Genomic DNA, 20,538 nt, shown 5'->3' with positions numbered 1-20,538 from the left:
ATCAAACACAATGTGTGGTCCTTGATTAGATCCTAGTTGAAACAAACTGGTAAAATGAATTTTCGGAACAAATGAATGTGAATATGAACTGATTATTAGATAACATTAGGACATTACAGTTAATTTTATTAAACACAATAATAATACGTATAATTAATTAGTAAATTTCTAAAGAGAAGCATACTGAAGTATCTATAAGTCTGATCGAATGTCACAATATTCATAATTTACTATAAAATGCTTACAGGAGAAAATGGTGGGTATATTATGGATATATGAGTACTTCCATTTTTCTTTATGTCTGAAGAGTCACAAGGTTTAAAAAGAGACTGAGAGAAGGAGAGAATATTTTACTTTGCCAGGGCTGAGCATAATTTTAGAAATAGGAAGTGAAACAAAAACTATCAGTCTAAAATGAATAAGACAGTTTTAGGCTATATTTAGGATGAAGATTAGTATGTAATTTGCCTGCAACTTTAGTGAGACAACCTGTTATGCTAAAGATACTAGAACCCCAATCAGCTTACTGTGCCTTATTGCTGATGATAGGACAGTAGAAGGAAAAGGTGGTACAAATCAAGGGGGAAACTCCAAGTATCTGAGTCTTAGGACCTTTATTTCCTAAGTCAGGAAACTTTCTATTGGAGGTTGTCTGATTTTACCTAAATGAAATTATCATAAAAGACTAACTTCTTGGGCTGGGGATGTGGCTCAAGAGGTAGCGCGCTCGCATGGCATGTGTGCGGCCCGGGTTCGATCCTCAGCACCACATACAAACAAAGATGTTGTGTCCGCCGAAAACTAATAAAATAAAATAAAAAATATTTAAAAAAAAAAAAAAAAAAGACTAACTTCTTTTGCTTTTTGTTTTTGTTTTGTTTTTGGTACCAGGATTGAACCAATGGTTGCTTAATCACCGAGGCACTTCTCTAATCCTTTTTTATTTTGAGACAGAATCTCACTAAGTTGCTTAGGTCCTCACTAAGTTGCTGAGGCTGACCTGAAACTTGCAATCCTCTGCCTCAGCCTCCCAAGTCTCTTGGACTACAGGCATCACCACAACACCAGGGAATATTAGTTTTTTGCGACATATTGTTAAGTCAGAGAAACATTTGACGTTAATTCCCTTCCCCTCCTTTTCAGCTCGGTGGAGGGGGGGGGACTGAACCCAGGGGAGCTTTAATACTGAGCTACACTCCCAGTCCTTCTTTATTTCTCATTTTGAGATAGGATTTTGCTAAGTTGCCAAGGCTGGCCATGAATTTGTGATTCTCCTGCCTCAGTTTTAATGTTAAAATATTTTAAAACACATTTCTTATTTAATTACCTGTTTTGATTGTCTTTCCAACACTTCAGCTTTTAACCAGGTTTCAACTTCTTCAATTTTCTTTTTATGCACAGCAAGCTCATGCTAAGATAAAAATTTCAGTTAAAAATTTTTTTCTAACTCATTGATTTTTTGGTATACCAGCACCTATTAACCTAAACATTTTTAGTGAAAAAAAAAAAAAGTAAAACATTAACATGCTATATTGGAATAGAGTCTTTTGGACTATACTTGAATTTTTAGATTATTCTGGAAAAAACTCTATCCTTATACTGCTATCACTGTATAATTTTGGATAAGTCTGCAATTATAAAACTTTTGAAAATCCAGAAATACATTTAAGGTAGGGAATAGACAGAGTATTACTGCTGATAAAATGCCTTAGAACATTAAAAATAATCTAGAAATTTGTTTTTTTCTCCTTACTTCACTTAGTTTCTTATAACTAAAAATTTGAAAATGGACATTCCTCTCCTTCCCATCCATCCTGAAATTAAATTATGTAGACATCTTTGTATGCTATTTAGTACCTGAGTTTCTGGCTTATATTTATCCACCCATGGTTCATTTTCAGAAAGATATTCTTTTGAGTTTTCTAGACCAAAAATCTGTTCTGAGGAAGATAGCTTTCCTCTTTTTCTAGCTGGAAATCTGCTACTTTCTAATGCAGGAGGCACATATTTTCTTCTATGACTTGAGTTATTCACACCTAAAGGTGTTGCAGTAGAGACAACTGTATTCTCTGAAAAATCATCAAATGCTGGGTCTACCCAGTCTATTACCTGAAAAAAAAAAAAAAACAAAAAACCTTATGTTAACCATTATTACATTTTTCAATCTTTTCCCTATATAATTGAACTACTCTAAAAAGAAAATATTCATAAATTAAAAAATAAAAATCTCACAAATTATTTTTATATAAAACTTGCTGTTACATTAATAGACAATTAATAGAAATAAAATATCATACATAAATTTTAATCTTTCCAGGATAAAGAATGATTTTTCTTAACTCTTGGATGACTGAAACATAAATACTAAAATGACCTATTAAAAAAGCAGAACAAAATAATTAATATTATTTTAACTAGACATAGCAGTAAGAAGAATAACACTTCTGCCTGACAGGTTAATATATTAAAAAACTAAGAACCATTTCATAATCCAAATAATACATATCAACCTTAAGACTGCAAAAATAGGGCTGGGGTGTGGCTCAGTGGTAGAGCGCTCACCTAGAACATGCAAGGCCCTGGGTTTGATCCTCAGCGCCTCAAAAATAAATAAATAAAATCAAGGTATGTGTCCAGCTACAACTAAATATTAAAATTAAAAAAAAAAAGACAAAGGTGAAGATTCTAATACTAACATTTACAATTATAACAGCACTATTTTTATTCAGTGCATGAAGCCACTAAAATTTTTTAAAGTGAGACAGGCTTTCCAAGGAAGATGAGATTTGTAATAGAAATACCCATGAAGAAAAGAATACTGGGGGGCTGGGGTTGTGGCTCAGTGGCAGAGTGCTTGCCTAGCATGTGTCAGGCACTGGATTCGAGTCTCAGCACTACATATGAATAAATAAAACAAATGTCTATTGACAACTAAAAAAAATTTAAAAAAAAGAGTACTAGAATAATAGAGCAGGAAAATCAGTAAATTCTATTTCATGTTCTTCTTGTCTATAAAAACTGCTGACCTCTCTGATTTCTCTCCATAATTTCCTTTTCTTTAAAATCTTTTTTTTTTTTTTAATACCAAGGATTGAATCCAGGGGTGCTTAAACATTGAGTCACATCCCAAGCCTTTTATTTTTAAATTTGAGACACGGCCTTGCTACATTGCTTAGGTCCTTGCCACATTGCTGAGGCTGGCCTAGAACTTGTGATTCTCTTGCCTCAGCCTCATTGGGATTACAGGTATGTGTTACCAGACTGACCTTAAAATCCTTGTTAACTGCATATAAAGATGCCGAATTAAAAAATTTTAACCTAGGGCTGAGGTTGTGGCTCAGTGGTAGAGCGCTTGCCTAGCATGTGTGAGGCACTGGGTTAGATTCTCAGCACCACATATAAATTAATAAATAAAATAAAGGTCCATCAACAACTAAAATATATTAAAAAAAAATAAAAAGTTTTAACCTAAAAGTATTCTGGAGCATTAAAAAGGTTTTACTGATATAGCTACAATTTGAGCTGTCTACTACATAATGCTACTCTCTAGAAGAAAAAGAACCAGAAGCTAGAGTAAAAGTAGGCTCAGGAGAAGCAATTTGGTGCTTATGAGTGTTTTATGAATGCTAGGTCACTCTTTGGTCTTTTTTTTTTTTTTTTTTTTTGATGGTGCTGGGAATAGACCCAGGGACTCACACATGCTAGGCAACCCCTCTACCACTGAGCTACATCCCCTACACTTCACTCTTCTTTGAAGACAGAGGGTTAGGAATATTAACAGCAGTGGGTAAGGAAGAAAAACCACTGGAAAAAAATTTAAATCACAGTAACCCAACATATTTCCTCCTAGTCAAAAGACTATCTCTGATAGTATCATTTTTGCCTTTCCACTATATTTAAAAGTATATGAAAACAATTCTTTGTTATAATTAAAACCTTTTATAGCAATTCTGATTTATTCTTTATATTTTAAAGTTTTATTTTTTACACAAGGTGGACTCCCATCAACTGGAGTGGAGGAGGGGGGACACAGCCTCATTTATTTAAGATCAGAAAAAAATTAGAGCCACCAATAGGGAAATTGCTACCTTGATTGAACATGATATTGTCTGACCCCCATTCACACCCAAACAATTTTGCTGAGAACTGACATACAGAACCACATGAGGCAGAACCTGTGGTTAATACCACTAATACCACTCATTTATCTTTCCACTTATGCTCTTTCCTTAAAAAGTTTTCAGCCTTTTTCTTGTGACTGGGATTCTAAAAACTTTTTCAAAATTAAGTTTGTGGTTGTAGTGTACAGTTTCATAACTTATGACTAGACTATTTAGATCACTAACTACAACAAACACTGGGCACCATTACTTTATAGCAATGTTAAATCATTAAGAACATATAAAAAATTTGTAATTCTTTTTAGGCAATTTTTATATGGCTATTTTAGTGTTTCATACCTTTGTGGAAGATACCTTTGGTCTAAGAAAAGTTTTTGACATTATAAACTTTAATAGTTTCCATCCGTAGTATACAACCTGTAGTGCATGAAAGTATAATTCACCTGGGCAGGGGAGAAAAACACCTCAAATCAAAAAAGAAAAAAAGAACTGTAAATACAGACTTATAGTAGTCATTTTATACTGATATAATCAACATAATAACCTTTAAGACCAACAACTAGTGAGAGATAATGTAGTAAATGTATAAGATCAAAATGCTAAAATAAGTTTCAAATTTAATGACTGTGACTGTATCAAATAACTATTTGTGCTGTTATAAAATTTTTCATGTGAACTCAGTGACATATTAAACAGAAAACCACATATTTGTGCACCTACTTTTGTCATAAAGAAAAATAAGACAATCCTATTTGAGCAATTTTATGCTGAAAATTGAAGTTTTTTCCACTTCAAATCAGTTCATTTCCAAATTTCAAAAAAGGAAAATACAATGATTTCAGGCTATCACTCAGTTTGGACAACTAATTTAAATCCTACTGCAAATTATTTCTACTACTGTCTTCATTATTTGAACATGTAATTATAGAATTTCGTGGTGTTTTTCAGCTTTCCTAATTCCTTAATGCTTCTATGAACTAGTGAATTGAGTAAATTAGCTAGGAAACTTTTAAGCCTACAAACCCGTACATTCGAAGATGTGCTTAACTATTTTGTGGTTTGGAGGCACACACAAACTATAAAGTAAAACACTTCCACATACCAGAAAACAAATTGTTCACCTCGCACACCTAAACAGTTCCCGATTAGATTGTAAAGTTTCAAAAAATTATGTTGATGAAAAAAAATTATTTGTAAACAGTTGGCAGGTCGAAATAGAAGACGCGGACTTTTTAAGGTCAGGAGTCTCCTCTTTGAAAAAAAGATGACAATCACCTCCTTTAAAAAGCAGGTAACTGTCCCTGACGATGTCAGGTTTTTGAAACAGACTTCACAGGTAGAAGAGACCTTCAAGACTACTTCTAGCAAACCTACCACCATCTCACATACTACATAGAGGGCAAAACGATCGGACATTCACTCCCAGAAAACTCAGCAACCAGCGACGAGCCGGACTCGCAAGTTCCGCTCTAGGTCAGAGCTCGGCCCCCCCATCCTTCTAATCCCCAAATGGGATGGGCGGTTCAGGAGGAGGAGCGACGAGAGGCCGAGCAGGCGTGAAGGCAGAGATGGCCTCGAGTCTCTAGGACATATAAGAAATACAGCCGCAGCCGCGGCTGTCTTACTTTCTAGGAGCTGCATCCCCTCCTGGGCGGAAAGGAACCGAGGAGCCCAGACTCTTCTCCAGGTGGAAGGGTAGCCTCCAGTTCGTTTCCCGGCTCAGCACCCAGCCTTTTGGAGGTCCCGCCTCCTGGGGACCTTCCAGACTGCCCGACGCTTCTGCGACGCAGCTCGAAGGGAGGGGCCACCAGGGGAGAAAGTGACTTAGGCACCCAACATAATGCCTGACCCGAAATGCAGACCGGAGTTGTGCCTCTGAATGCGATCATGCAATGGAAACGTGTCATAAAAGGCCACGTAAATAATGGTCAGTGGCTGGGTTGAGGAGGTGAGTCGACAACGCTGCGCGGGGCCTCGAGGACCCCAAGGCTCCAGGCGCTTGCAGCTGCCTCCCGCTTCCCGCTCCTCTCCCTACTGCGCTGAGCGCGTGAGCCTAGGCGCTTGTGTGGTCGCTGTGGAGGACTATGTTGTTACCGAACATTCTGCTCACCGGTTAGCGCGCGCAGCCGGGAAGGGGCTGGGCGGAGGGACAGGCAAGGTTGGCCTTTGCTCTGGACTGCAAGTGTTCCAGACCGGGCAAGTTGAGGGCCTCGTGGCGTGGCGTGGCGGTCGTTGGGGCCTGAGGACCGGGTCCTCGCGACCGTTGCGGGAGGGGGGAGGGGACGCGGAACGTTAATTCCGTTGGCCAGTCGCTCCTCGGTGAGGTGGAGAGGTAGACTGATTCGGCTCTCCCGTCTTGCGGGCTGCTTCGTCTTTTCGAATCTGTTTTTTGGCTTTTGGTTGGTGGCTTTTGTTTGTTTGTTTGTTTTCTGTGAAATGGGTTGTCGATTCTTTGGCAAGGTTGGGTCTGGGTTTTTATTGAGGTGATGTAAGAGTATCTGGCCTTCGTAGATGTACTAATGGTGGGTGGCTTGTTCCGTAGGCCTTCCTGGGTCGACTCTTTTCTCCTTTGTATCTGAGAAACAAACACTCCTCAGATTCGATTTTGGTAAATGAATTCAGATGTTTGTGGAGTGGTGTGACTAATTTACTGTATATGTTTTGTTGAGTTAGTATCGGAGGTTTTTTTTTTTTTTAATGTTAAAAATGGTGTCTCCTGAACGTCTCTGGTCGTTTTTCGTGTAGGTGTGCGTGTGGGGTTCTTTTCGGTATTCTCAGGGTGCATATTATCAGTAAAGGGAACTGAAATGCAGCGTAGTGATTTTAAACAATATCTTCGCTTATTATTTAACTCTAAGAATACTCATTAAGTCCTAACAGTTAATAGGACCATACTCAAAGATCTAATGGTTGTATATGTTATCGCAACATACACAAAAGTTGAAGTATCTTTGTGAAAATAAAGCAGTAAAAGTTTTTTAATATATATATTTTAGTTGTGGATGGACCTTTATTTTGTTATATGTGGTGCTGAGACTGAACCCAGTGCCTCAGAAATGCTAGGCAAGCGCTTTACCACTGAGCTACAACCCCATCATAAAGTTTTATCATTTAACAATTCGTAAACTTGTTGGCGGCACGCGAGTCTTGCCAGTTTCTGAGTGCCGCAGATTAACCACTCAATCAGTGAATATTTAGCCTTTAAGATTCCTTAAAGGTGCCGGATGTGGTGGCGCAAACCCTGTAATTCCCAGCGATTTGGGAAGCTGAGGCAGGAAGATTCCCCAGTTCAAAGCCAGCCTCAGCAATTTAGTGAGACTTTGTCTCCAAGTAAAACAAAAGGGCCCGAGTATGTGGCTCAGTGATTAAAGGCTCTGGGTTCAATCCCTAGTACCAAAAAAAAAAAAAAAGTTCCTTAAGGGGAAGATTTTACAACGTCTAGTTTGCATGGGTCAGACATAGTGTCCTGGCTTTTTAAGCCATATTTTTAAAAATTTTGTGCTTGCATTTTATTGAAAATACATTGAGCCAGAGTTCAATCATGTTGTCTTTAAGCATATGGAGACTTGATTTTATCCCTTTAATTACAATGCTCAGATTTAATCATTTCAGTGGCATTAAACCTGAGCAGCTGAAAATTATGCACTTATCTTAGAATATAATTGTATTCAATATAGAAGGGGAAGGTAAAGAGCGATGTATAATACATATCTGTATACGACTTTTGCAACGATAATGTAAGAAATTGGTTTACAGTGGTTCTTTCTAGGGAAGAATAAAGAGTCCTCAGTGGTAATGAGACGTCCTTCATACCACTTAAAATTTTTTCATGAATGATTTCTTACTCCTATTTTTATTATTAAAGCAAATAACAATGGTAATATATTGGAGATGACTGGTTTCATTCTGGGCAGCTCCATGTTGGTGGCAGGCAGAATTTTGGTATAAGAGTCGCTCAAACCTATGCCAAATACATCAAGTGAGATTCTCACATATGGTCATCTCTGAGAAATTATAATTAGGTCATGGTGTATCTTCACATAGGATTGCTAATTAGGGAAATTTTAATATCAGTTATTAAGAACTTTTAGGGCAGAAGGCAGCTGAAGTCTAGTATCTCATGAACAGTATTTTTCTGTGGCTTGTCTTACAGGTACTCCAGGGGTTGGAAAAACTACACTAGGCAAAGAACTTGCATCAAGATCAGGACTGAAATACATTAATGTGGGTGATTTAGCTCAAGAAGGTAAGGGACATTTTGGTGTTAGTTTTTTTTTTTTTTTTTTTTTTTTTTTAATAGTGAAGTGCTAGTACCACTAGGTGTTGTGAGTGTACAAAAAATAGAAGGAAACTATTGTTAAGAAATCTATGCCGTGTTGGGAACGCACATAAATAAAAAACATTAAGTGTTCAAAGCTATGCCCTGTTTGACTATTTCCCTTCCCTCCCACAAAATTTCTAGCAATCCTGTAAACAGTAATAATTGGACTTAGATGAAATCTGAATATAAGATTAGATTTAAATGAAATCTGAATATGAGGAAGAATGTTTCGAGTTGAGCAGACAAAGGTTTGGATTGTGGTAAGCATATGTATATGATAGTGAGTATATTGCTCTCACTGGAAGAACAGATTATTTTGAATTCACTAGTAAAGTGTGACTGTCCTGTGGTATTTAGTTGCATGCCTGTGTGACTATGTATATTCCCACAAGGGTGCATGTTTTTACTTAATTTACCCTGTTTTCCCCTAATCTTTTATCACTCACATATTTGTGTCTTCATCTTTTTGTATTCTGCAGTTTATACAGAGTAGGATCTCAGTACATTTAAGTAAAGCAAACTTTAAGTATGCTTCATTAAAATGATGTAACATGTTTTAAATTTTGAGTGTAGTTTTAAATTTTTAACATTTTCAGAGAATTTTAAGTTCCTAACAGTTGCTGCTAAAGTATTTTGGTTTGATCTAATGCGCATATTTTTTTCAAATGATCTAAAGTTTGATCACCGGATATCATGGAGTCTGGCAAGATGGCTTCTCCCAAGAGCATGCCGAAAGATGCACAGATGATGGCACAAATCCTGAAGGATATGGGGATTACAGAATATGAGCCAAGAGTTATAAATCAGATGTTGGAATTTGCCTTCCGATATGTGACCACAATTCTCGATGATGCTAAAATTTATTCCAGCCATGCTAAGAAAGCTACTGTCGATGCAGATGATGTGCGATTGGCAATCCAGTGTCGAGCTGACCAGTCTTTTACCTCTCCTCCCCCGAGAGATTTTTTATTAGATATTGCAAGGCAAAGAAATCAAACCCCTTTGCCATTGATCAAGCCATATTCGGGTCCTAGATTGCCTCCTGATAGATATTGCCTAACAGCTCCAAACTATAGGCTCAAGTCTTTACAAAAGAAAGCATCTACTTCTGCAGGAAGAATAACAGTACCACGGTTAAGTGTTGGTTCAGTTACTAGCAGACCAAGTACTCCCACACTAGGCACACCAACCCCACAAACCATGTCTGTTGCAACTAAGGTAGGGACTCCAATGTCTCTAACAGGGCAAAGGTTTACAGTACAGATGCCTACTTCACAGTCCCCTGCTGTAAAAGCCTCAATTCCTGCAACATCAGCAGTTCAGAATGTTCTGATTAATCCATCATTAATTGGGTCCAAAAACATTCTTATTACTACTAATATGGTATCCTCACAAAATACTGCCAATGAATCATCAAATGCATTGAAAAGAAAACGTGACGATGATGATGATGATGACGATGATGATGATGATGACTATGATAATTTGTAATCTGGCTTTGATGCATGTAACCTGTAAACTTGGTCTTAAATCCATTGTACTGAAATTAAAGAAGCATGCTGGATGTTTTCAAGCTGTGTGTTAGAAAACTTAAGTAGTATTTAATGAGTAAATAATAGTTTTTATTCTTAATTGCAATGTTGAATTTTCTTTAATAGGACCAGTAATGGTTTTTCATCAGCCTTTATGTGTAAAAAATAAAGTTGTTAATTGATTTGTTTGGCAATTGGCAATTGTGTTTTTGCAAGCATTTTCTCCCTCATTGGCATAAGGAATAAGGGTTGTAACAGCTTCCAGTTAGTCTGTTCATTACTACAACTAAAGTGTCACCTGCAGTGTCTTCAGATGTTTAAATTATAATCTCTGTTGTGTAAGTCATCCTTATGTGTTATCTCAGATTGCTGAAGTATTCCTGTGATTCCTTTGGAGAGACCTCTTGGGCAGGATTTTTATTCACAGTGACTGATTTTTTTCTTTTTTTTTTTTTCTTTTTCTTTCATTTGTACTGGAGATTGAACCCAAGGGTGCTTAACCTCTGAACCACATCCCTAGGCCCCCTTCTTGTTTTTTATTTAGAGACAGGGTCTCATTAGGTTGCCTACAGTCTTGCTAAGTTGCTGAGGCTGGCTTCAAATCTCACAGTCCTTATTTGCTTGAATTTATTATGTTCCTCAGTTGCCCAATTTCCAGGCTCCCCCCATCCTTTACCCTTTTAGCTATATTCTTATGTGGTGCTGAGGATTGAACCCAGGGCCTTGCACGTGGTTCGCGAGCACTCTACTGAGCCAAAACCCCAGCCCCTTCCTTTTCTTAAGGACCCTTGGCATCTTCCATTTTCTCCCCCCATTTTTAAAGAAGTTCAATTTTTTTCTTACCCCTTTTCTCAACTCAGTTTTGAGAATCTTTGTCATATTCTTTGTACTGTAAGCCAATGACATACACATTTTTCATTCAGGTCTCGTATCTAGGTTATAGTTTTTAAAACTTAAAGAGTTTATTTTTGGTGGTACTAGGGGTTGAACCCAAGGGCAGCTCTACCACTGAACTACAAACCCAGTCCTGTTTTATTTTAAAACTGGGTTTTGCTAAATAGCTTAGGCTGGCCTCAGACTTGCTATCCTTTTTCCTTAGTCTGGAGTAGCTGGGATTACATGTGTGCCCAGCTTGCCCTCACTTTCATACTTTAGTTTTTTATTATTTTTTCATTTATGTCATCAAGAATCAAACCAGGGCCTTTGTGTATTCTAGAAAAGCATTCTACCACTGAGCTATTCCTACAGCCTCCCGCCCCACCTTTTTAAAGTGGTGGTATATGTTAAGAAAAACTAGGCAATCATCTATAAAGCTTTGATTCTTAAGGGGAGGTGTGGTTTTTCCCTTTAGGATTTTTAAAGATACTGTAGGGTATTGGTTATCACAACTTGGGGAAGGAAGGTGAGGGTTTGCTACTTAACTTCAGTGCGTAGAGGCCAGGTATTCTGCTAAACCCTACTGTTCACTTGATATCCCTGTCTCCCACATCATAGCAGAGTTACCAGGCTCAAAATATCTGTTGTATATAGATGGAGAGACCCTGCTGTCAAGAAACAAGGCTTAAAAAAACATTGTGAGAACTTATCACCCTCATAATAATGTTGAATTGCTCTATTGTTTGAATCCTTACTCCACTTGGAACCATGGCAGGAAAAATTAACTGGGGAATTAAGCTTCTTAAAACTTCTGGGAATCCTACCTGTGTTAATATAAAAATGCTTGGGGCGGGGGTGTTTACCAGGGATTGAACCCAGTATCTTGCATGTATTAGGCAAGTACTCTACCCTTGAGCTACATTCCTTGCCTTTTTTTTTTTTTTTTAAGGGGACAAGTTCTTTCTAGAGAGATTGGGCTCAAGCAGTCTCCTGCCTCAGCCTGTGGAGCAGCAGAAATGGCTAAGAATGTTTTTCTTGTTCTCCCATTCTGATTCCTCCCTACTTGTTGTCTTTTCTCATATGCAGTTATTTTGGTCATATAAGCATCTAATTTTCCTGCCATCGGTTTAATCAGTATACATAGCCTAATCCTAATCCCAGGGTTATGTCTAGGCAAAGTTATATGGTGACACTGGATCCATTTGTGCACGTGCATGTTGTACAACCTACAGCCTCAGGCCCAATGCTTATAATCTTTTATCTCTAACCCAGGAGTGGACAAGTTACTGCTCTATTTGTATGACTCAAGCTAAAGAAGTCCTGCAAAGCCTCTTGCCCTTTACAGAAAAGATGGTAAATCCCTGCTCTAACTCCCTCTGAATCTAACTTTTACCTATTGCTACCACCAGAAGCTTTTAAAGTTAATTCCTCCATTGGCCTCTTCTCTCCCTCCCACTGGTAATCCCATTCACTTAGGACTAGCAACTCCCTTATATTGATAATTCAGATTTATAATGAAAACAGTCCAATTTCTAGACACTAATTAGACATAACCATCTGGATAGTTCCCAGGCACACACCTTCAAGTTAGTATGTTTAAAACACATGCTCTGAAGTGCTTGACTCTTGTTGTCCACTCCTGATTCCTGCTTCCACACAGATCTACTTAGTCTCTAAATCTGATAGTTTCTCTTGAGACATCTATGAGTACCCTTGTCCCATCCCCACCATCATTGGTACTGTGCCTAGAATTTTCTATTAAATCTCTTCAGTGTCTCTTTTTTTATATATTCATTGATTTCCTTAGAAAAGGGTAAGGGTAGTAGAAAATGGCATGATTTAAACTTTTTATTTACATAATACTTACAAGCACTACAATTTACCTTCAGTCTTACCTGTAGCCACTCTCTTATTTCCACTTCAATGTACCCGCAATATACTACTATTCTCAAATCCTCTGGGTATTTTTAACATCCATGTCTTTATACATGTAATTCTCTACCAGTAGATGCCTTACAAAAAAACTTAATTGTTCATAATAGCCAAACTATAAATTTGACTTCTAACTGAAACTAATTACAGTTATAAGCTTGTTGAATTGAGGCAAATGGGGTTAAATATGCTTCCAAAGGAAGTATTGGCAGCAGCAGGAAAATAAAGAATCTAGTATTCCAATATGATTAAAGAATACCTTCTACTTGAGAGTATAAGTTCTAGGATGATAGTTAAAACATGATTTTATAGTTTAATAAAATCTAGAGTTGCTGGAGTTGCAGCTCAGTAGTGCAGCACTTGCCTGTCACATATGAGGCGCTGGGTTTGATCCTCAGCGCCACATAAAAATAAATATATTGTGTCCGTCTACAACTAAAAATTTATATTAGAAAAAAACCTAGAAAGGTCTTTTAAGGTAAGAATTATCGTAAAACTGGCCCCACAATTGTTTTCTACAAATAATATATATAACAATTTTTAAAATAAACATGGAACTTTGATAAATTGATTTAATTTTCTAATTTTAAGTAATTTAATTGAGCTTTTTGATCTTGACTGTATTAAGATCCTGTGTATAGACAACTATAAATTTGGCTTTCAACTGAAATGTTTTGAAGTAGCTTTAAGTTTTTCCTCTTTTAGCATGATTTCCAGGTGACTCGTCTGTTTTCTCCCATTTTATTGTGAACTATTTGAGGGAACTGTGTTTTGTTTATTTTGTTCACTATATACTTCATTATCTCTTTAGTCACCAGTACATGTATTTGATAAATGGTTTTGGAAATGAATGTTTAAAAGTTTGGACTATACTTCTTCATTAAAATACATTAAAATTGTTTAAGAAATTTTGCATTTCCACATTATAGTATAAAAACTTCAATTCCTAAAGTTAATGTTGGTATAAATGTCTATTTTAGATAGCATATATTTTAAAAGAGTTCAGAAGCCTTTTAGAGCCAAGGAATTAAAATATGAAGGAACCTTAGCATTTATTCCAGATTACTGCATGGTAAACTTGGCACTGTGGTGCACCTCTGTAATCCCAGTGACTGGGAAGGTTGAGGCAGGAAGATTGCAAATTCAAGGCCAGCCTGGGCAACTTTTGAGACCTTGTCTAAAAATAAAAATGGACTGGGGATATAGCTCACTGGTAGTGCACTCTGGAGTTCAATCTCCAGTGTGGTGGGAGAAATTTTTAATAAGCTGATATAAATCTCTTTTAGGGCAGTTATATAATGGCTATGATGAAGAGTATGATTGTCCCATTTTAGATGAAGATAGAGTAAGTATGACTTTCCAAGTATGCACTTATTTAATTTAAAAGGAAAGTTCTCATTTTTCTTAGGAAGTGTTTATCTCTCTCTTTTTTTTTTTAAACATATCTTACAGGTAGTTGATGAGTTAGAAAACCAAATGAGAGAAGGTGGAACTATTGTTGATTACCATGGTTGTGATTTCTTCCCTGAACGCTGGTTTCACATAGTTTTTGTGTTGAGAACAGATAACAGTGTATTGTACAAAAGACTTGAAACAAGGTAAGAAAGAAAACATCTACTTCTTAAAGTATAATATAAACTTTTATTTGAATTCCTGAAATTGGCAGAAATTATCACGAAAAAAAGTTTTTACTTGAAGATGTGGCCACTTTATTTGGTCTCACCAAATCTATGTAGTACTGTCATTTGGAATCTAAGACAGATGGATACATTTGTAAGACAGGTAAGTACTTTCTGAGTAAATTACATATCTTAGCTAACAATTTGATTGAATAAAATATGTGGGAAACCCATTTAACCATGTTTTTTTCCTTGATACAATTCTTCCAAGGAAGAGAGCTAAACCAATGATGTTCTTTGCTTGAAAATTAGCCATTCAAATTATCTCCACATCAGGAATGGGAGAGCTTATGAAACACTAACATCATAAATCAACATTTCATAATCTTTATATTTGAGTTAATTCCACTTTTCATAATCTTTATATTTGAGTTAATTCCACTAATAGAGCATCAGATTTAACCAGAAAAAGGAATATTTAGAGAAATCTTTTTTCCATTTTTGTGTGTGAGGGTGGATACTAGGGATCAAACCCAGTTGCTTGCACATGGTAGGCAAGCACTTTGCCACTGAGCTACCTTTCAGAAATTTTGTTTTGAGACAGGGTCTCACTAAGTTGCCTGAGCTGGCTTCAAGTTTGGCCATCTTCCTGCCTTAGCTTCCTGAATAGCTGGGATCTACCATCTTTTCAGCCAAGCTGTGGGCATATGGGAATCCAGAGGAAGTTACAGGGCGGTCTCAAACAAAAACTCTAAAATTTTACCTGAAGTCAAGTTCAGAATCTATAGTTCTCACTGACTCCAGTCAACCCTGACTGACCATTATTTGGGATGTGATACTTGTTAAAATACTTGCTCAATGAACTGCAGTAGCAAATATATAGGGAAAGTTGGTTGAGTTCTAGACCTTAAACTTTCATCTTTTTTCTAAAAGCAGTGAAAAACCATGAGTACTGGGACTGGGGGTATAGCTCAGTGGTAGAGTATGTACTTAGCATGTGGTTCAATCCCTAGCATGCATACACACACACACACACAACAATTTAAAGAAAATTCTTTGAGAAGTAATAGAGATCATATGATACATGTGTATCTTTCAATTAAAACCATTGAACATTTTCATTAAAAACTGTTATAGTCAACCTTTTTTAAAAAACCTAATAGTTCTAGTCATGGTAGCACCTGCTTATAGTCCCAGCTACTCTGGAGACCAAGGCAAGAGGATTACAAGTTTGAGACCAGCTTCAACAATTTAGCAGGACCCTGGACTCTTATCTTTCAAAAAAGAAAAAAGAACTGGGGTGTAGCCCAGTGATTAAAATGCCCGAGATCAATCTAGTCAAGCACCAAAAAAAAAAACCAGCAAACAAAATCTAGCTTTGAGATATAATTTCACAAACCATACAATTCACTTATTTAAAGTGTAAAAATCATGGGGTGTGGTGGCACACACCTATAATCCCAGAAATTTGAGAGTCACAATTTAGCACGACCCTAACCAACTTAATGAGACACTGCCTCAAAATAACAAAAAGGGTGGGTTCTGTTATTTATAAATACAAACTGTATTGATTTACCATGTTTATGCTCATTAAATATATAACCTTGAAGATCCTGGGGGGCAGGGAAGAGTTGGGGATGTAGCTCAGTGGTAAAACACCCCTGGGTTCAATCCCCAATACCTAAAAAATAAAGTATATGGTTCATTTTTAATGTTATGAAATTGTGCAATTATTACTACAACCAATCTTAGAAAATTTTTGTCACCTCAAAAAGAAATTCCACAGCCAGGTGCCGTGGTGCACACCTGTAATCCCAGCAGCTTGGGAGGCTGAAACAGGAGGATTACAACTTCAAAGCCAGCCTCAGCAAGGGCAAGGCACTAAGTAACTCAGTGAGACCCTGTTTCTAAATAAAAGACAAAATAGGACTGGGAATGTGGCTCAAGTGCCCCTGAGTTCAATCTCTGGTACCAAAAAAAAAGAAAACCCAGGGCTGCAGTTGTAGCTCAGTGGTTGAACATTTGCCTACCATAAAAATAAATGAATAAAAGTATTGTGCACCACATAAAAATAAATAAAATAAAGGTATTGTGTCCATCTACAACTAAAAAAAGAAATAAACCCATACCCATTAGCAGTCATTCATTATTTTCTCCCAGCCCCCCAATCCTAAGAAGCTAATAATCTGGTTTCTATCTATGATTTGCCAATTTTAGACATTTCATATAAATGAAATCATACATGATGTTTTTGTGGTTTAGCATAATGTTTTTAAGGGCCTGTAGCAGGTATCAGTATTTCATTTTATTATCAAATGATATTCTAATATATTTTAATATTTCAGTGGATCAGATGATGGACATTTAAGTTGACTATTATAATTGCTATGAACATTTATGTACTTTTTTTTTTTTTCCTGGTCCTGGGAATTGAACCCAGAAATACTTTACCACTAAGCTACATCTCCAGCCATTTTTATTTTTTGAGACAGGGTCTTGCTAAATTGCCCATGGTGTTTTTGAACTTGCCAAGGCCTTCCTTGGCCTCCCTAGTTGCTAGAATTACATAGATGCACCATCACACTTGGTTTGCGCACATTTTTTTGTGTCAATATTATGTGTCCATTTCTCCTAGATACAGAAGAATTGACTTGATAGGTAATATGGTAACTCTATAATTAACCTTTTGAATTATGACCAGATTATTTTCCAAAGTTTCTGAACCATTTCATATTAACCCTAGTTATATATGAGGGTTCCAACAATTTCTGCATATTCTTACCCACATCTGTCATTTTTGCCAATATGACAGTGTTCATTGTTTTTGGTTTGTACATACTTGATAGCTAAAAATGTTGAGCATCTTTTCATGTGCTTATAAGTTGTTTATATATTATACATGTAATATAAGTCTTTTATCAGATATTATTTGCATATATCCAAAATTTTTCAAAATAATTTTTTAGTCATAGATGGACAAAATATCTTTATTTTATTTATTTAATTTTTTATATGGTGCTGAGGATGGATCCCAGTGCCTCACGCATACAGGGCAAGTGCTCACATTGAGCTACAACCCTAGCCCCTCCAAATTTTTAAAACATCTCTATGGAGCTCTATTTAATTTTGATTGTTGTAATAGCTAACTAATTCAGGTTTGAATTTTTTAACTAGCTATTTAATTGGCTAATTTATATATTTACCTAAAGGTTACATAAGTTCATTTTTTCAGTATCTTTGTTTTGTTTGTTGGTACCAAGGATTGAGCCCAGTGGTGCTTTACCACTGAACTACATCACCAGCCCTTTTTATTTTTTATTTTGAGACTTAAGGCCTAACTAAATTGCTGAGGATGGCCTTGAACTGCCTCAGTCTCCTAGTCACTAGGATTACAATGTGTACCATCACGCCCAGTCCAATACCTTTTGAATTGGTAAATTCCACACACATTTGTATGATCAAGTATACAATTAGTATATGGTATTTATAAAATATTTCATTTTATATATGCCATCTGTTTGTTTTGTCTTAATCCTTTTGGAAATCTAGGACCATTGTTATAGTCATATATCTCATACTTGAGAGTCTGGCTTGAGGTCAGTAGGTACTCATCTGTTTAATTGCAAACCAAAATGTTGGTCTCATCAAGTATACTTATTTTAGCCCTCATATCAAAAGAGTATCAAATTTACAGGTACTAGTCCTTTTCCTTAGGTGAAGAGATTGTAGAGATTTTTGGGGGGAGGTGTTGGGGGGTCCCAGGGATTGAACTCAAGGGCGCTCAACCACTGAGCCACATGCCTAACCCTATTTTGTATTTTATTTAGAGACAGGGTCTCACTGACAGGGTCTCACTGAGTTGACTAGTGCCCAGCTTTTGCTGAGGCTGGCTTTGAACTCTCAGTCCTCTTGCCTCAGCCTCCTGAGCTGGGATTACAGGCATGCAGCTGTGAGAAATATTTTTATTTTTATGTATTCAAAAAAGTGTCCAATTTCTGGTATGTTCTTAAAACTATGGTTAATTCCTTTAGTTTGCTTAACCTTTCTTTGCCTTTTAGGGGTTATGGTGAGAAGAAATTAAAAGATAACATTCAGTGTGAGATTTTTCAAGTTCTTTATGAAGAAGCCATAGCATCCTACAAAGAAGAAATTGTGCATCAACTGCCCAGCAATAAACCAGAAGATCTAGAAGATAATATAAATCAGATCCTGAAATGGATTGAGCAGTGGGTCAAAGATCATAACACTTGACCGGCCACTTTACAGTCACTCTTATTGACACCTTTCTACCCACTTCATAGAAATTGTCCACATATTATTAAAATTATTATTAAATAATATTATTAAAATCATGTTGCAGGCCTAGCAGGTGCATAATGTAAAGGTTTGTGCCTGGGTCTCTCTTTCTCCACATGAAAGCTAAACAATGTCTAATATGAACATAATATTAAAAGTAAAAATTGTCATTTAATGCTTTAATTACTAAATAATAAATGACCAAAGGAGTTGATATTCTTTATGCTTATTATAGAAGAAAATGCAGATGATTTATTAAAAAATAAAGCATCAGAATATTGCTTTTTTTTTTTTTTAATTAAAGATTGGAAGTAGTAATACTTGTACTCTTTACAAAATTCAGAAGGTACAAAACAATATACTAGAAGGTAGATTTCCCTCCCAAGCATCCTTAGGTCTCCCAGGTCACATCTCTTTAGGAACTTTCCTGTGTGTCTGAATTCAGAGATTTTTATGCCTATAAAGCATGTGAATATACTTCCCCCTTCCCATGCTAGGGACTGAACCCAGGGCTACACACATACCAGGCAAGTGCTCTACCACTGAGCCATGTCTCCAGGACTCTCCTCCCCCTTTTGCAATATTTTTGTAGTTGTAGATGACCTTTATTTTATGTATTTATGTGAGGTGCTGAGGATTAACCCTGTGCCTCACACATGCTAGGCAAGTGGTGTACCACAGAGCCACAATCCCATCTCCAGCCCTTCTTTAAAAAAGAATACAGTAAGGGCTGCAGTTGTGGCTCAGTGATAGAGCACTTGCTTGACGTGTGAGGCACTGGGTTCAATTCTCAGCAGAACATATAAATAAAGGTCCATTGTCAACAACTTAAAATATATAAAATTAAAAGTAGGGGGGCTGGGAGTGTAGCTCAGTGATTAAGAGACCCAGAGTTCGATCCCCAGGGTCAAAAATATAAAAAGAAAACAAGAATACAGTAGCATAGAATGCACACTTTTTTCATTTAAGATATTTGGAAATTATAAAATATCGACCTACTTTGTTTTTATTTTATTTTTTTTTGCTAATTCATACAATAAACCTTGCCATCTTAAAGTGTACAGTCTGGCACCAGGTGTGGTAGTGCATGCCTGTGATCCCAGCGATTCAGGAGGCTGAGGCAGGAGGATCACAAGTTCAAGGGCAGCCTCAATAACTTGGTAAGGGCCTAAGCAACTTGGATAATGTCTTAACAACAACAACAAAAAAAAAAACGACTGGGGATATAGCTCAGTAGTAAAACCTCTGGGTTCAATCCCCAGAACTAAAAAAATAAAAATGTACAGGCTGGCTGGGGGTGTAGCTCTGTGGTAAATCATGTTCTTAGAATATGGGAGGCGACAGGCTCAATCCTCAGCACCACCACCCTTTAAAATAGTGTAGAGTTAACTTTTGTAGTATAGTCACAAGGTTATACAACCATCACAACTAATGCCAGAAGGGCTGGGGATGTGGCTCAAGCGGTAACGCGCTCGCCTGGCATGCATGTGGCCCGGGTTCGATCCTCAGCACCACATACAAAGATGTCTGCCGAAAACTAAAAAATAAATATTAAAAAAATCAAAAAAAAAAAAAAAACAACTAATGCCAGAACATTTTCATCATCTCCTCAAAAGGAAAGTGACCCATTAGCAGTCACTCCACATTCTTCCTTTCTCCCAGGCCCTTGCAATTACTAATCTTTCTGTCCCCGTGTCTTTTCATATTCTAGACATATAAATGGAATCAGAGAACAGGTGGCCTTTTGTGTGTAGTTTATTTAGCATTTTCAAGTTTCATCCACATTGCAGCATGTACTAATACCTCATTCTTTTTCTCTTTTAATTGGGGCAGGTACTAGA

The 20,538-nt window shown here is 36.8% G+C and overlaps 3 protein-coding genes across 7 annotated transcripts in view; 2 read left to right on the top strand and 1 right to left on the bottom strand.

Annotated features, from left to right (window-relative positions):
* The window catches only part of Rad17 (RAD17 checkpoint clamp loader component), a 36,194-nt gene extending 30,295 nt beyond the window's left edge, over positions 1-5,899 (bottom strand). The window contains exons 1-4 of one of the 4 annotated variants that reach the window (XM_046456154.2): positions 5,747-5,899; positions 4,461-4,564; positions 1,858-2,109; positions 1,328-1,411 (exon numbers count right to left, since the gene is read on the bottom strand). In XM_046456154.2, coding sequence (XP_046312110.1) covers positions 1,328-1,411; positions 1,858-2,109; positions 4,461-4,564; positions 5,747-5,762 — 456 coding nt within the window. In that variant the 5' untranslated portion in view covers positions 5,763-5,899. Of the gene's footprint in view, positions 1-1,327; positions 1,412-1,857; positions 2,110-4,460; positions 4,586-5,223; positions 5,648-5,746 lie in introns of those variants that run through there. The other 3 variants (XM_046456153.2, XM_046456155.2, XM_046456156.2) reach the window with 3 other exon arrangements.
* A 202-nt stretch (positions 5,900-6,101) lies between these two features.
* On the top strand, positions 6,102-18,911 carry Ak6 (adenylate kinase 6). The gene is made up of 5 exons (XM_046456161.2): positions 6,102-6,233; positions 8,275-8,367; positions 14,069-14,127; positions 14,235-14,380; positions 18,460-18,911. Exons 1-5 carry the CDS (start codon positions 6,206-6,208, stop codon positions 18,650-18,652), a joined length of 519 nt encoding a protein of 172 aa, XP_046312117.1. The 5' UTR covers positions 6,102-6,205; the 3' UTR covers positions 18,653-18,911.
* On the top strand, positions 6,377-10,168 carry Taf9 (TATA-box binding protein associated factor 9). Of its 2 annotated transcripts, XM_058583090.1 has the most exons (4): positions 6,377-6,520; positions 8,275-8,367; positions 8,584-8,702; positions 9,119-10,168. In XM_058583090.1, the coding sequence occupies exon 4, from the start codon at positions 9,136-9,138 to the stop codon at positions 9,931-9,933; it is 798 nt and encodes a 265-aa protein (XP_058439073.1). In that variant the 5' UTR covers positions 6,377-6,520; positions 8,275-8,367; positions 8,584-8,702; positions 9,119-9,135; the 3' UTR covers positions 9,934-10,168. The 2 variants fall into 2 exon arrangements, with proteins under 2 accessions (XP_058439073.1, XP_046312115.1); XM_046456159.2 differs by lacking the exons at positions 6,377-6,520; positions 8,584-8,702 and having other exon boundaries at positions 8,269-8,367.
* Positions 18,912-20,538: the final 1,627 nt, after the last annotated feature.

Source organism: Marmota monax, unplaced genomic scaffold (genome assembly GCF_021218885.2).
Source record: "Marmota monax isolate L192 unplaced genomic scaffold, Marmota_monax_Labrador192_F-V1.1 WCK01_AAM20220418_F8-fsc00130, whole genome shotgun sequence".
Classification (NCBI taxonomy): domain Eukaryota; kingdom Metazoa; phylum Chordata; class Mammalia; order Rodentia; family Sciuridae; genus Marmota; species Marmota monax.
Note: the sequence above shows the minus strand (reverse complement) of the source record. Positions and strands in the feature narration are given on the sequence as shown.